This window comes from Pieris rapae, chromosome 2, assembly GCF_905147795.1.
Source record: "Pieris rapae chromosome 2, ilPieRapa1.1, whole genome shotgun sequence".
NCBI classification, from domain to species: domain Eukaryota; kingdom Metazoa; phylum Arthropoda; class Insecta; order Lepidoptera; family Pieridae; genus Pieris; species Pieris rapae.
Window position 1 is genome coordinate 1,652,909 of NC_059510.1, and position 13,788 is coordinate 1,666,696.

The following is a 13,788-nucleotide window of genomic DNA, read 5'->3' on the forward strand; positions in this document are numbered from 1 at the left end:
GACTACCTTGGCTGAGAAAAATCTTTTTTAAACATTATTACTAAACAAGCGTTTGCCATGTTTTCCTTTTACTATGACAAAATTCTTGTTCTTTATTAGACCAGTGTTTTTTATATATATATGTGTAATAACCGCACTAGAGAAACTTGAAAAATTTAGTATTTTATTTTAAAATATTATTATTCACACACACTAAAAATATAATTAAGTACTCAATGAAAATTATCACTGTACTAAAGCATGTGAAACACTCCCATTCTCAGACAATAGCTAGCTTATATTATATGGTTATTTACAATACTACACCACTGCATTTAGATATAGAATAATAGAGGTAGAATATTACATATATGTAAATGATTGTTAATATAGATTAAAACTTATCTTTTCTGTTATTTAAAACCTTGACCGTACTAATACCAGTGGCATAGCTACTTTGGGTTGTACCCTGTGCGGAAGTTGGTGGGGGCATCCCATCGAAATTAAAAAGCAATATTTTTTTATAATATGGACATGGATCATTTTTTAAAAGATCGCGAGTATGGGACGAGGAATCCCCCACGACAGCGACAGGCTCTTTTGCTAGTGGAAGAATCCCTGAAAAAGAAATTTTTATGCTAGAGATTTATTATTAGAGATACCTCAAGATACCCTGTGCGGATGGCCCCCGCAGCCCCCCTTTGCTACGCCACTACGATCCTACAGCCGACAACTCTATATGAGATTTGGCTTTGGTTAAGTATTAAATTATGATATGATACTAATTAGTTTCAGATTGCACCTATTTATTAGAAGCTTTATTCTTTATTTAAGTAGATTTTAGGTTAGACATGCCGATTTCACGATGTTTATATTTAGTGATGGCGCTCATCTGGATTTGAACGCTCAGTTTACGTTTAGGCCGGCGTAAATACTCAAACAATACTAAAGCAAATCATCAATCAATACTTATTTTAAAACGAATACATATAGCAAATTAATTGGAAGTAGCCTGCCCAGAACTAGTCCCAGGCCATTTTATCAACTAGATAATCGCTAACTTTATAGTAAGCCTTTTGACACAGCTTTTCTTTAATACGTTTCTTAAATTTATTAAAAGGCAGAGCGAGATAAAAGAGCCTCTGGGATTTTATATAATAAATATCAGTCGGAATCAGTTAAATTACTAAAACCCGAATTGAGGGTGAAAAATAAACTTAAGGATTTCACGATATTTTCTCCGTTTTCCAATAACCCTTTTGCCAATTTACATAGAACGGTTAGTCTAATGCATAGTATTTCTAAGGCTAATTAGATTAACAACATTTTCCCTGAAATTGATCTCCACCTCTCTTCCTCACAGTCGAAGACTTTTTAAATCACGCTAGAATTCTGTGTGATGTGAAACTTTTATTGTTATTTTTATATTTCCTGATTACTTACTAATACTTACCAAACCTTTTTATGAAATAAAATATTCTTTATTTTTTAGGCAATAAGGCGTGAACTCGTGGAAAGCAAACTTACGATATATTAACCAATAGCGTATGTAGACGATAATACTGGGCTGAGCATTTCCCCTCCCCGCCCCTTCCTGCCTCCAATTTAATGAATAGATTGATCACTGGTTAGATTCAACGTTTCGATACCAACTCACAGCCATATCTCCTAAAATCTAACATCGACATCAAGTGGTATTGGAATAATATTGTCTATAGTTGTAAATCATATTTATATGTCTGTCTCGCTCGCACTTACAGAATAGGTGCGATCGATATGCTACATTTTGTCAAGTGTTAATAGGAATTATTTTTCGCTATCGAAAATCGCCGCCCGCGTGTCCATGGGCAGCGGTATGTCTTAACATCAAATGAGTCTCTGCCCGTCTGCCTCCTGTTACATTAAACAAAGACGTAAGCATGGCGAAACTTTAGGTATAGATCGGCCACTTTTCAGATGTGGCCCTGAAAAGTGTCATTTATCTTTCCTTGGGATATTTCTTAGTTCTTCTACAATCCCCATCTTTATTTTCCTCATTTGTGTCATCCTGTAGGTAATTACCAGAGATGCTAGAACTTTTAAAATACTAAGACATAGGTTGCGTTCACATTCCTACTGTCAGTGATATTTATTGCCCGACGCGTAAAATGCGTCAACTTTAATTACGAAATAATAATCGTTTTGTGACATGCCGTTTGCTCATCATATTTTCCTACACCGTACGAGCCAGTGTCAGACGAAAGTCAATTGGTAAACAGCCGAGGATTAAACCTACCGACCTCAGGGATTTAGGTCGCATACTAAAGGTCATTTTTCTTCTTAATTATTATATATTTTATATTTGTGATTTTTTATAGGAAAACATCTTATGCGATTTTACATTGACTACACGAAAAACGGTCTGAGCAATACTTCCTTATTTTATGTAAATAATAAAGACGCAAAAATTTGTCTGCCCATATCATATATGTCGACGACGGGACGGCCTATGACCCCCTTCATAACAGCAATAGAGTGAATAATAATATAATTACTAAAACAATATCAATATTATCATTTTATAATTAAGTTTTTTTTTATATGATATTATAGCGATTACGTGGTTAATGTAATTTCCGTAACTATTGTCATAATTTGTGTTTATTAAATAGTAGGTGAATATTTCGCTTACAATTATTCTAACTAGAGTTGACGCATATAGATATACTAGCGACCCGCCTCGGCTTCGCACGGGTGCAATGCTGATACTAAATACACTACAGAAAATCTGTGAACGTTGTATATAAAAATGTGGGTTATCCATAAGAGATAGACATATACCATCACGGACTTTTCTGTAGAACTTTTCAATGTGTACAATACTTAGTACATTATTTAGCCATGAAAAAGCCATGCAGGCGAGACAAATTAAAAATGGAAATCAAATTGGAACATTCTAAACCGCAAACGTAATATGTACAAATATTTATATTTATTTAGATTAAAGTGTACGAGACGAAATAAATATATGAACCGTCTTGATATGTAATAAACCTATATGAACCGTCTTGACCTCAGATTGCATCTGTTTTTTAATAATTTTTATCCACGCATGCACTGTGAGTGAAAGAGGAGAAGGCTGAATTCTCGCCTGACATCGCCAATTAGCTATATTATTATCCAAGGCAGTTGTGATTATCTTTCTTTTACGATCTCTAGGTAAAGATTCAGAAACAAGACTTACGCTGGTTCGACTCCCATCATAGATCGCGTTAAGTTTTGATTTTGAATCTTTACCTAGAGATCATCACACAAGGTTGTTTGTAAAGAAGCCATATCAATATAAGAAAATGCAGATATAATTTAGGGGTTGTAGCAGCACTGAATGTATCTAAGCCATTTTTTCGTTATTACAAAAATACGTTATAATTTTAATTTATTAAATTCATATTAATTTTGATTTCTTAGCGCTTTTTTCAATAATTTCTAGATTTATATGTTGGTTATATTTTTTTCAACAATTTAAAATTATAGTTTAAATAAGAACATTAATATGTATTTATCAATTTTAATCAAATAATAATATTAAAAACATTTTACAAATATTGCACAGTCATGATGGACATTAAGATTTTTTAGAGTTCCGCAAAGAAACCGATATAATATATTCACATTAGGGCCAAAAGTCATATAAACATATCTATATATTTACACGTAGGTAGTAACACCTACCGGAATACTCGGAATATTTCTTCTAGAACTGTAAATAGTTTGGCGATAGAGGATCACCCTGTCTTACTCCTCTCAGGATATTTATGTCACAGCCTTCCTTTTTCATCTTGATTTGTTTTTCTTTATCGCCCAAACTATTTACAGCCGTTCTAGAAGAAATATTCCGAAGAAGCAACACCTACCACCTGCGCTTACAAACACTGCGATGATCTCATATACTCGCGATACAAGTTCCGAACGCTAATGATATATACAACTTCACGTTCTCACCCTTTGGTGGATGCTCGGCATATACTTTCGTATGTCACATAGCCGCCGTTCGTAAGAAGGCGTCGTATGTCATATCTCGCCTTTATTCATATTATATTATCCACTGTCCAAGGCCTGCATCCGACCATGCATGACCTACTCTAGAGTAGTCTTCGCGCATTGTGCCACCTTCCACAGGCTACAGGCCCGACCGGTACGCCCTTCTACGTGAGGTATGATGATGAAAACGAATCTCCACCACGATGCGGAGCTTCCTGCCCTAGCCCAATAGATGAACTTCCACACGCCACTTCGACGAGGCATAACATCATCCCAACCCGTTACTATTGCGTTAAATCATCAATTATTTTTTTATAGGGGGCAAACGGATAGGAGGCTCACCTGATGTTAAGTGATACCGCCTCCCATGCACACTCTCAATGTCAGAGTGCTCGCGCGTTGCCGGCCTTTTAAGAATTGGTATGCTCTTTACTTGAAGAACCCTAATTATTACGCCTTCTCGACACAACAAACCGATAGAGGGCCCAACTTCTACGAATCCGGATGATCAAATACCAATAGCTAACGACAAACTAAAAACCCCCCGCGCGTCAGAGCAAAATCATAATCAGACTTGGGTAAAAAAACTCCTTAACCGGGGAAGGCGTGTGCGGCGACCTTAACTTTGTACTTGATCACTTCAGTGAGCTTCCGTCTTGCCATCAGGCTGTTATGCCCACCCCGCAATGTCCGAGTCTCGCAAGAGACGCCCACAACAGCCAGAGCTGAGCCTGTTAAGGCCCTTAATGCCAATAGCGCCTAAGCTAAGCTCTGGGGCCTTCCAGACACTGGTTAGACTTGTCGAGGTACTCTTCTAGATTGGAGGATTTCACCTTCCTTCCTCCACATCATGTTTTTAAATCATTCTCACTTTTTAGATAACAGGAATCTTTCAGGTGAGATTTATTGTGAACTTGCAGAAACGTCGGTAGATTTTATAGTTCCGAATAACTTAGATAATATATGTTAATAATGACTTAAAATGTACTATTGGGGTAATTTGTAATTGAGCTTTTAAAATTATTTAAAATCTTTTATTCATACAGGTAACACAATAGATACTTATGAACGTCAATAAAGAAGTACATATAACATGCTTCTAATTTTATATTTACTGCTAGTTCTCAAATCAAAGGCGTAGAATGGACGAGAAGAACTAGCAATTAACTATCCACCACTCTTTTTAATCGCCAAGTTTTTCGCTTTACACAATGTTTGTAACGAGCTGCAACCATTACACCACGTTCCACATGACATCTTAAGTAATTAATGATAATAAAATAAATTAAAAACAAAAATTCTTGTGGGATCAACACGCAAATACATAGTTTAAATAACTAACATCACCGCATACACGAATTCAAGTCCGACCTGTAACCACACAGTATTATAGTTACTCATACAAAAGCCTCGTATTTAATTTAGTTAAATAATATAACTTGTGGGTAATATAATATAATGAGTAATACTGCAACTAGTTTAATTGTAATGTTACGATTAATTATTATTGAAATTGTAAAACCGTGTTTTTTTTTATTGAACAGGGGTCAAACGGGCAGGAGGCTCACCTGATGTTAATTTTTCTTTCATGTCCTGTTTATGCGTAATTGTGAGAAGTATAGACATTCTACATTAGTTTACAAGAAGACTTTATTCTACTTGTTTTATTATGTTCTACACAAAAATACAAAGAAATATCCTCTGCCCTCAAAGACATCACTAATAAATCCATATTAACTCTAAAGCAGATCTGCGGGCTCATTTGTCACGATATTTATTAAAAAAATACTCTATAATATGAATAACTGTGTAGTCTTAAAAAACAAAATGTTGACAGTAGTAGTAGTAGTTTAGTAGATGTGTAGGATGTGTCAGACATCCGTGCTATCTGATTTATGTAATAGGTTATTTGAGTTTCAACACACACACATTTTTTTGTACTAGGAGACTGCAATTGTCACCTTGTGGGAATGCACAGTACTTGTTAAGTAGGAGAGGAATTCAGGACTTTTGCCAAATGCGTATTAACAAATGTTTTACAATCCAGGAAAGCCAACTAGCACCATGGATATGACATGAATAAAGACTGGATTCAGATTTAAAAAGGCTTTTTAATTGAATAAAACACGTTTTAATATTAGAATTATATATATCAGAAATATTAAGCATTTTGAGGCTACACTCAGTGATTGATTATTATTTTATTATAATTTGAAAAAATATTTATGAAAACTGTACATTTTGGAATTGTTATAATGGGAATTAGTATTGTCTTTTATTAACATAGCTTTTACACATTTAAAGAAAACACTTTTTACCGGATTGAAGCTGTGTATTTTTATTGTAAACTAATAATTATTTATAAAAAGATACATAACTTCAATCCGGTAAAAAAGTGTTTTCTTTTAATATATACTACTAAGCTCGCGTTGTACCTACGGTTTCAGAAGCCAACAAAAGAAGAAAACAACTGAGATTTTTTTTATTTAGAATGTTTCAAAAATCTTAATTTGCTGGACCATGGGAGATTGAAGAATTAACAAAAAAACGAAAATATAATTGAATCAAAAATTGTATCTAGATATTATATAATTTTAATAAATTTTAAATATCGGGAATCACAAGTCATGTTGATAGGCAACCCAAGGGCGATTTGATGTTTTTAATTCGGCTCCTAAAAAGGCATATAAACAACGGAGTTGTGTCGCATTGCACAGTTATTACTTGACCACTCGAGCAACATGTTCGGTGTACTCGTTGCAATTGTTATTTTGTTATATTTCGTCAAACATTTTTATGATGAAGCTTATAAGAGACACGAAAATTTTCCTCCAGGTGAGAAAGATTGAGGCAACATATTTTCTATAATTATTTATTATTATTTTTATTTTGAGACATACACACTTTATCTTTACAGCCTATGCCAATACGACAATGTGCAGAAACATTTAATAATAAATATACCTAATAATGTACATAAAAATTAGACACATAATTTACAGAATATAAACTTAAAAATTTAAAAATGAAACAGTAATATTTTTTAGCAAACACAACTAATTTTCATTCACAATTTGATAGACTTTAGTTAAATAAGGCTAAAGGTGATATAGTTAAGATGTTTACATGGGTAATACTTTATCGGCGACGAATTTTGGTTCTCGTGTGATTTCATCACTTCCATTATCGCAGGAGTATTAATTGTGCACTGCTAAATGTATTGATTTCCATCTTTCATAATGTTAATGCATTTTTACAGGACCCGTGAAGTTGCCAGTGTATGGTGGTTACTGGATTATTTTGTCAAAGGCCTATAAAAACTTAGGCCTTGCGACCATGAGGCTAGCCAAGGAGTTCAATACAAAAGTAGTAGGCCTTTATTTAGGCGAGTGTCCACAAGTTATTGTGAATGATCCCGCGCTGGTCAAGGAAGTTCTGCTTCGGGAGGAATTTGATGGGCGAATGGACACCATTTTGGGGAGGGCTAGATCTGGTTGGAAGAAATTGGGTAAGCATTTTTTTTTTCATTTTGGTACAGAAACAGAAAACAGATTGATTATATACATACAGTTATTACACACTAAACAACATTTGAAAACCGGAAATTCAATTACATCTGTACACAGCAACTGTACAAACACAAAAACTGTATTAAACTTATGACAATAAAAAATAATGAATAAAAATAAGTAATTTAGGTGCAAGTATCATTTAACTTCACCGCGTATAATCTTTTTAATTTCACAAATACTATTGTGAAAAATTTCAAAATCAGAATACACAGAATTATAATATTTGCACATTCTAGCGAGCGGACCATTCTGGGATACATAGTTGTAACTTGTAGGTATCATAAATAGTTCCGGGATGAGCACAGAACGCGCCGGTACCTTGATTTCAAGTTTAAAATTGTTTAATAATAGGGTTTTCTTTGCAGTTTCCTTGCGATTTTCATTCGCTGTACGTACAGTCGTCAGACTATAGGTTTATTTACGTCTATGAAGGATTCAGATTCCGTGAATACTTGCCAAATATGTTAACATGTCATATACATGAGCCTCCTGCCCGTTTTCCCCCGGTTCTATAAAAAAAACATAACGGTTATAAAGTATTTTTTTCTATTTACTATTTCTTTATATTTATAAGTTTTGAAAACAATATCAAATAAGTTTTTAAATTCATTCAGTGTTACAGTTTATAGTTAGGTAAACATTTATATAAATTAATCTTTACACTCAGTGACAGCTATCGCATAATTTGTGGTTTTTATATCCAAGAGGTCAATCGACTGATAATACAAAAAATATATTTCTAGTTACGTATCTGTTTAAATACGTAGTTGAAGAATGAAAATGGAATTTAAAATACAATAGAAAATAGAAAAACATTAAAAGTATGAAAATAAGATAGGGATAAATGGAAAAGTTTTTTTAAAAGTTATATTAACTTAATTAAATTGATAGTAAGTCAATGCGTGCTTTAAATAAGCAATGTTATGAAATTAATCCAATAAAACCGAAGCATCCAATTTAATTTCGTGAATAGAGATTCCAAGAGCTATGCTATGCATCACAAAGCACAAAGCCCAAAGCTCAAAGCTCATTTACTAACTAATGGTTTGTTAAATCCAGGTTTGTTCTTTACTGATGGATTCTTCTGGCACACGCAGAGGAGATTTTCATTACGATACATGAGAGATGCTGGATTCGGTCGTCGCTGTGAACACCTTGAAGATGCAATGACACAGGATTTTAAGGAGCTCTTGGACATGGTGAAAAATGGGCCGAAAAATGAAGAGGAAAGGGTATAGTAAAATTAATATTTTTGGTTTATGTAATTAAATTAACTTACAAGTTTTTTTCTTATGAATTATTTCTTAACTGAGACACCATTTGGCATTTAAATTAGCCTAATTTACTAATAAAAATATTAGACATGTGTTTTCAACAAAACTCCATACGGTTTCATTTTTTATTTGTGACAGCCATTAGCTAATCAAATTTAAAATCATTTACTAATTTAGGTAACACAATGTACACCTATGAACATCAATAAATAAAATACATATTGAATGCCAAATTCTTCTAATTTTACATTTACTGCTAGTTCTCATGCTTCTTCACTGCTTTTTCTCTTGGCCAACACCATCTGTCTTCTTTGCCGATGAGTAGGGATGCAACATGTTCAAATTTAATGACGGGGAATTCGTGATACCTGTCTATCTTATGTTCTTATTAACAAATATAATTTAATGTATGTTGTATGAGGCAGAAGAAAAATTATCAAACAGAAGATTTTTAAATAAATTTAAAGTTATATATTGTATTATTCATAGTGATAATTGTAGTACCTAATCTCCGCAATGCTGGCGTATATTCTATTGATAGAAGTCGCTTGTAAGCGATAAGGTCCTCCCTTCTTATTTAAGTGGGCTTAATAAAGCATCCTGATAAATCTGTGTTATAATTCAAATGTTAATGTGTACGGTCTTTTCAGAAAATCGTAAACGGTGACCTCATCTACCTACCGCATTTCTTCGACATTACGTTTCTCAATGGAATGATATATGTCTTCACTAAAAGCAGACTGCCACGTGAAAAGTACCCAATATTATGGGAGATTGGAAGAAATTCCGTACGGTTCCAAAGATCTTCTAATGACCTGGGTGGCGCCCTGGTCATAACACCGTGGCTGAAAAATATCCTCCCTAAGTGGTGTGGCTATCACGATGCCGTCGAAGGGACAAACACTATAAAGGGAATCTTTAGGGTAAGTAGTATAAAAGTGGAATGAAAAATTACTGACTAAATTAACAAACCATCACGATATCTCTTTATACTTATAGTATTAGGCTTGTGAGACCAGTGTTGGCCTTGTGGCTTCAGCGTGCGACTCTCATACCTGAGGTCGTAGTTCGATCCCGGGCTGTGCGCTAATGGACTTTTTTTCTATGTGCGCATTTAACATTTGCTCGAACTGTGAAGGAAAACATCGTGAGGAAACTGACATGTCTTAGACTTAGACTTACTCTTAAACTACCGAACCGATTTTAAATTAATTTGGCACACTGTGAGCAATTTGATCCAGGTTAAGAGATAGGATAGCTTAGATCTTTAACTAACATATTTCACATAAGTTATTCCTCTCAAATAAGTTCTCCTACCGTTTCCATTGAATAGTTAACTACTATAACAAAAACCTTAGCCACAGCAACGCTCGGCCGAGTCTGCTAGTGTATTATATTATACAAATTTGGTTATATTTCAAATTTTAATATTAGGCTTTAACCTCCGAGCTTCAATGCTAAAAATTGTATTATTAATTAATTATATTGATGTTCACCATTAACTGAATTTAAGTGATTTAAAGTGTAAACTAATTTTGTTAATTATGTAACGAATGAATTCAATGTAACAGTTGAAGACAGTGCCTAAGTTTGGCTTTACTCTTTCACTTACATAACTAAAAACCCTGAGTTAGCAAAATGTCTCGTACAGGAACTTAATAAATTGTATAATAATGTTGTTATATTACTTTTCAGGAGATCATTCGAGAGGCCATCGAGACGTACGACGAATCACACGAACGTCATTTTATTGATGCATACATAAAAAGAATGAAGCAGGAACTGAAGGAAAAAAACCGCACTACATATTCAGGTACTAAACAATTTAAAATTGCCAAATAAAAAAACAGATAATGAGTATTTCTTACATACATACATTATTAATTATTTTCTTTCATAATTACTATATTTGCTTACAAATTTTTGTTCTTAGCCGGTAAATTGAACAATCGGTCTTTGATTTAACTAGTATTAAATACCAGATTATAGAAAGTAAATTATGTACACATATAAGAGAAATGGATCTACGCACATTTCTGGGCGATAAGTGGATAACTTAATAATTCGTTGTAAATGTTGTTGACATCTGGTATACTTTTATAATGTATTTATTCCAAAATTTACAGTGGAACAGCTAGAAATGTTGTGCACCGACTACTCCTTCCCTTCTGGCAGCGGTACTGAAATGGTTCTGACCTTCCTGGTCGAACGAATGCTGATTCAGGGAGAAATCCAAGACAAAATACACGAAGAGATTGATAGAGTAGTTGGACCTGATCGTTTGCCCACCCTTGATGATAGATGCAAGTAAGTATTAATAAAAATATCACGAAAGGGAGTGGTCGCTTTTGCTCTATTGAAAGTCTTCGCTGAAAAGATAACTTTGGCTCGGTTTGAGGATGTTTGTTTGAAAGAAGGTGTACTGTTCCTTCGACCTAAAGGGATGATTCTAGATTAGATCTAACAGTGGGCGAGTACAAGAAGTTCTTTATATCCTTTCATCATCATTTTTTTTATAACTCCTGATGCAGGCTCTCTTTTATGAGATTTATTTTTGTCATGGGACAAATTCAAAAAAAAATTGCTTTATAGAACAAACGGGCAGGAGGCTCACCTGAGTTAAGTGATACCGCCGCCCATGGACACTCTGAATGAGGGCTCGCGAGTGCTTTGCCGGCCTTTTAAAAATTGGTACGCTCTTGATTGCCATAATTAATAAAATGATAAATTGCTTTCCAGTCTGCCATATACTGAAGCTTGCCTGCGTGAGATAATGAGAACTGATACTCTAGTCCCTCTTGGAATCGGTCATCGTAGCGTGACTGAAACTAAATTAGATGGATACACCATACCAGAGGTAAGATTTCTCTTGGCTACATTAATAAATATTATTACGGAATAGTGTATAATATATTATTTTTCATTCCGCTTACCTAGGAATATAACCTAACTTGATAGCGATGATGTTGATATGAACTACCTAACCTTATTTCATCGTTTTAACTAAAATCATCTTTCTATCAACGCAATTTGTTTATACGAAACATATATTATTAAAAGAGCAATTTTGTAAGGGACTATGTTTTCACAAGAAAATATTTTTATATATTTCAGAATACATCGGTTTCTGTGAGCCTGGTGAGCTTAAACTCCGCTAAAAGCGTTTGGGGCGACCCAGAAAACTTTAGACCCGAGAGGTTTATTAAAAATGGAAAATTGGATGTCTCTCTGGATAAAAGCCTGCCATTTGGAGCTGGTAAGACTTTTTTTATCTACTCTAAGGCTGTGTTTGTTTTGCCTGATAAAACTGTAAAAATATATAGAACCAGTTGGGGCATGCGATAGAGTTATTTTTAGGTTTAAAAAACACATTGAATGCTTAAACAATGGATACAAAGTAATAGCCGGAAACCAAAACTTGTCATGGCGAATTTTGATTAAGTTAATGTTAATATTTAAAAATATGTATCCGTACGTATATTATTATTTTTATTTAAAAAAACATTTTCGGAGTGGAGAGCATTTGTTGGCTGCCGAATACTCAGATCCGAGAACCAGGGATGGAAATTTCATAAAATGAACGAGACTCTAGCACGGATCTGAGTGGGCGCCACCGCTACTATGGCCCCGCTCCACTCGGATCCGAGAAACTGAGCACTTAATGTCTTAACATTTGCATAAACCGCCCAAACTGATAAACTCCTTTGCTAATCAGGTATTAACACTACTAATGACTGCTTTGGACCGTAGCACTCATAGTTTCTAGTTTAGAGAATAGAGTTCATAAACTCAAACTCACAATCTTTTTTATAAAAGTGGCTTTTAGATATTTAAGCAAGGGTGTTCCACAGGTCGAAGATTGTGTGCTGGTGAAACTTTCGCGAGGCAGGGTATGTTCCTGACGATGGCAATGTTCATGCACTCTTTCCACGTCTCCACTGTCGACGGGAAACCACTGAAAGATCGCTCGGAAAGGATACAGGGACTCATTACTACCAGGCCAGAGTTTTGGGTTCGCGTAACGCCAAGGAATCAGCTAGTATCATAGTTAAGATATGCAAGTTCCAAAGGAAATTACACTATGTATAAATTCTGGGAAGTTAGGAATCCACATTCATATACAATGTAGTTGTATGTGTGTACAGTTTAATTTAGTTTAGTTTAGAGTGCTTTATTTAATTTTCTAGTACACTTAAGCCTTTTTTTTAAGAAATTTTATTATATTTTTTTGTTGTTTAATATATAATTAGTATTTTTATAACCTATGTGATAAGGGTGACAAAGTTCTGTAGTTATCGAAATAAACGGTTATATCAGATTTTTTTGTTTTATTTATTAATTATTAACACTTCGTTAGATTACTATATAAAAATTTAACATAATTAAATGAAAAGGAACAACTGGCGATCTCGTCCAGGCAGCCACTGTGAGTGAAGAAAAAAATGTATTAAATTACATAAGGTAGGCCAGAAGTGCAAAAATACATATAAAATTATATAGTTATTAAGAAGAACCTAAACAGGAACAAAAAAAGTATTACTAAATCGGATACATAAAAACTATGTCTGTGTAATTCCCACACACACACACAATCGAGTACCACGTTTACGAGGAGATTGTTCTCTCCTCGTAAACGCTGTGTAAACAAAAGATTTGATGAGTAATAAAGAGTATGTTAATATAAACTAGCCTAAAAATTAAAATATTTGAATTATTTCAAGAAGTACTTCCACTCAAGTATTTCCAAACTAATTCGACTTAGGGTCCTTCAAGAAAAGAGCGTAGCAATTCTGAAAAGGCCGGCAACGCACTCGCGAGCCCTCTGGCATTGAGAGTGTCCATGGGCGGCGGTATCATTTAACATCAGGTGAGCCTCCTGTCTGTTTGCCCCCTGTTCTATAAAAAAAGAATCATAAATATATACATTCATTAAAAATTAGAAG

The 13,788-nt window shown here is 34.2% G+C and overlaps 1 protein-coding gene across 1 annotated transcript; it reads left to right on the top strand.

The window, feature by feature from the left end:
• The first annotated feature begins 6,705 nt into the window (after positions 1–6,705).
• On the top strand, positions 6,706–13,163 carry LOC111002354 (probable cytochrome P450 304a1). Its single transcript, XM_022272503.2, has 9 exons — positions 6,706–6,834; positions 7,259–7,507; positions 8,631–8,803; positions 9,496–9,768; positions 10,541–10,658; positions 10,972–11,152; positions 11,585–11,702; positions 11,960–12,101; positions 12,697–13,163. The coding sequence occupies exons 1-9, from the start codon at positions 6,741–6,743 to the stop codon at positions 12,891–12,893; spliced, it is 1,545 nt and encodes a 514-aa protein (XP_022128195.2). The 5' UTR covers positions 6,706–6,740; the 3' UTR covers positions 12,894–13,163.
• The last annotated feature ends 625 nt before the right edge of the window (positions 13,164–13,788 follow it).

Coding starts and splice junctions, on each gene's coding strand:
- LOC111002354 (XM_022272503.2), top strand. CDS start 6,741: ATGTTCGGTGTACTCGTTGCAATTGTTATTTTGTTATATTTCGTCAAA. Junction 8,804..9,495: donor CGAAAAATGAAGAGGAAAGG/GTATAGTAAAAT, acceptor CGGTCTTTTCAG/AAAATCGTAAACGGTGACCT. Junction 10,659..10,971: donor AAACCGCACTACATATTCAG/GTACTAAACAAT, acceptor CAAAATTTACAG/TGGAACAGCTAGAAATGTTG.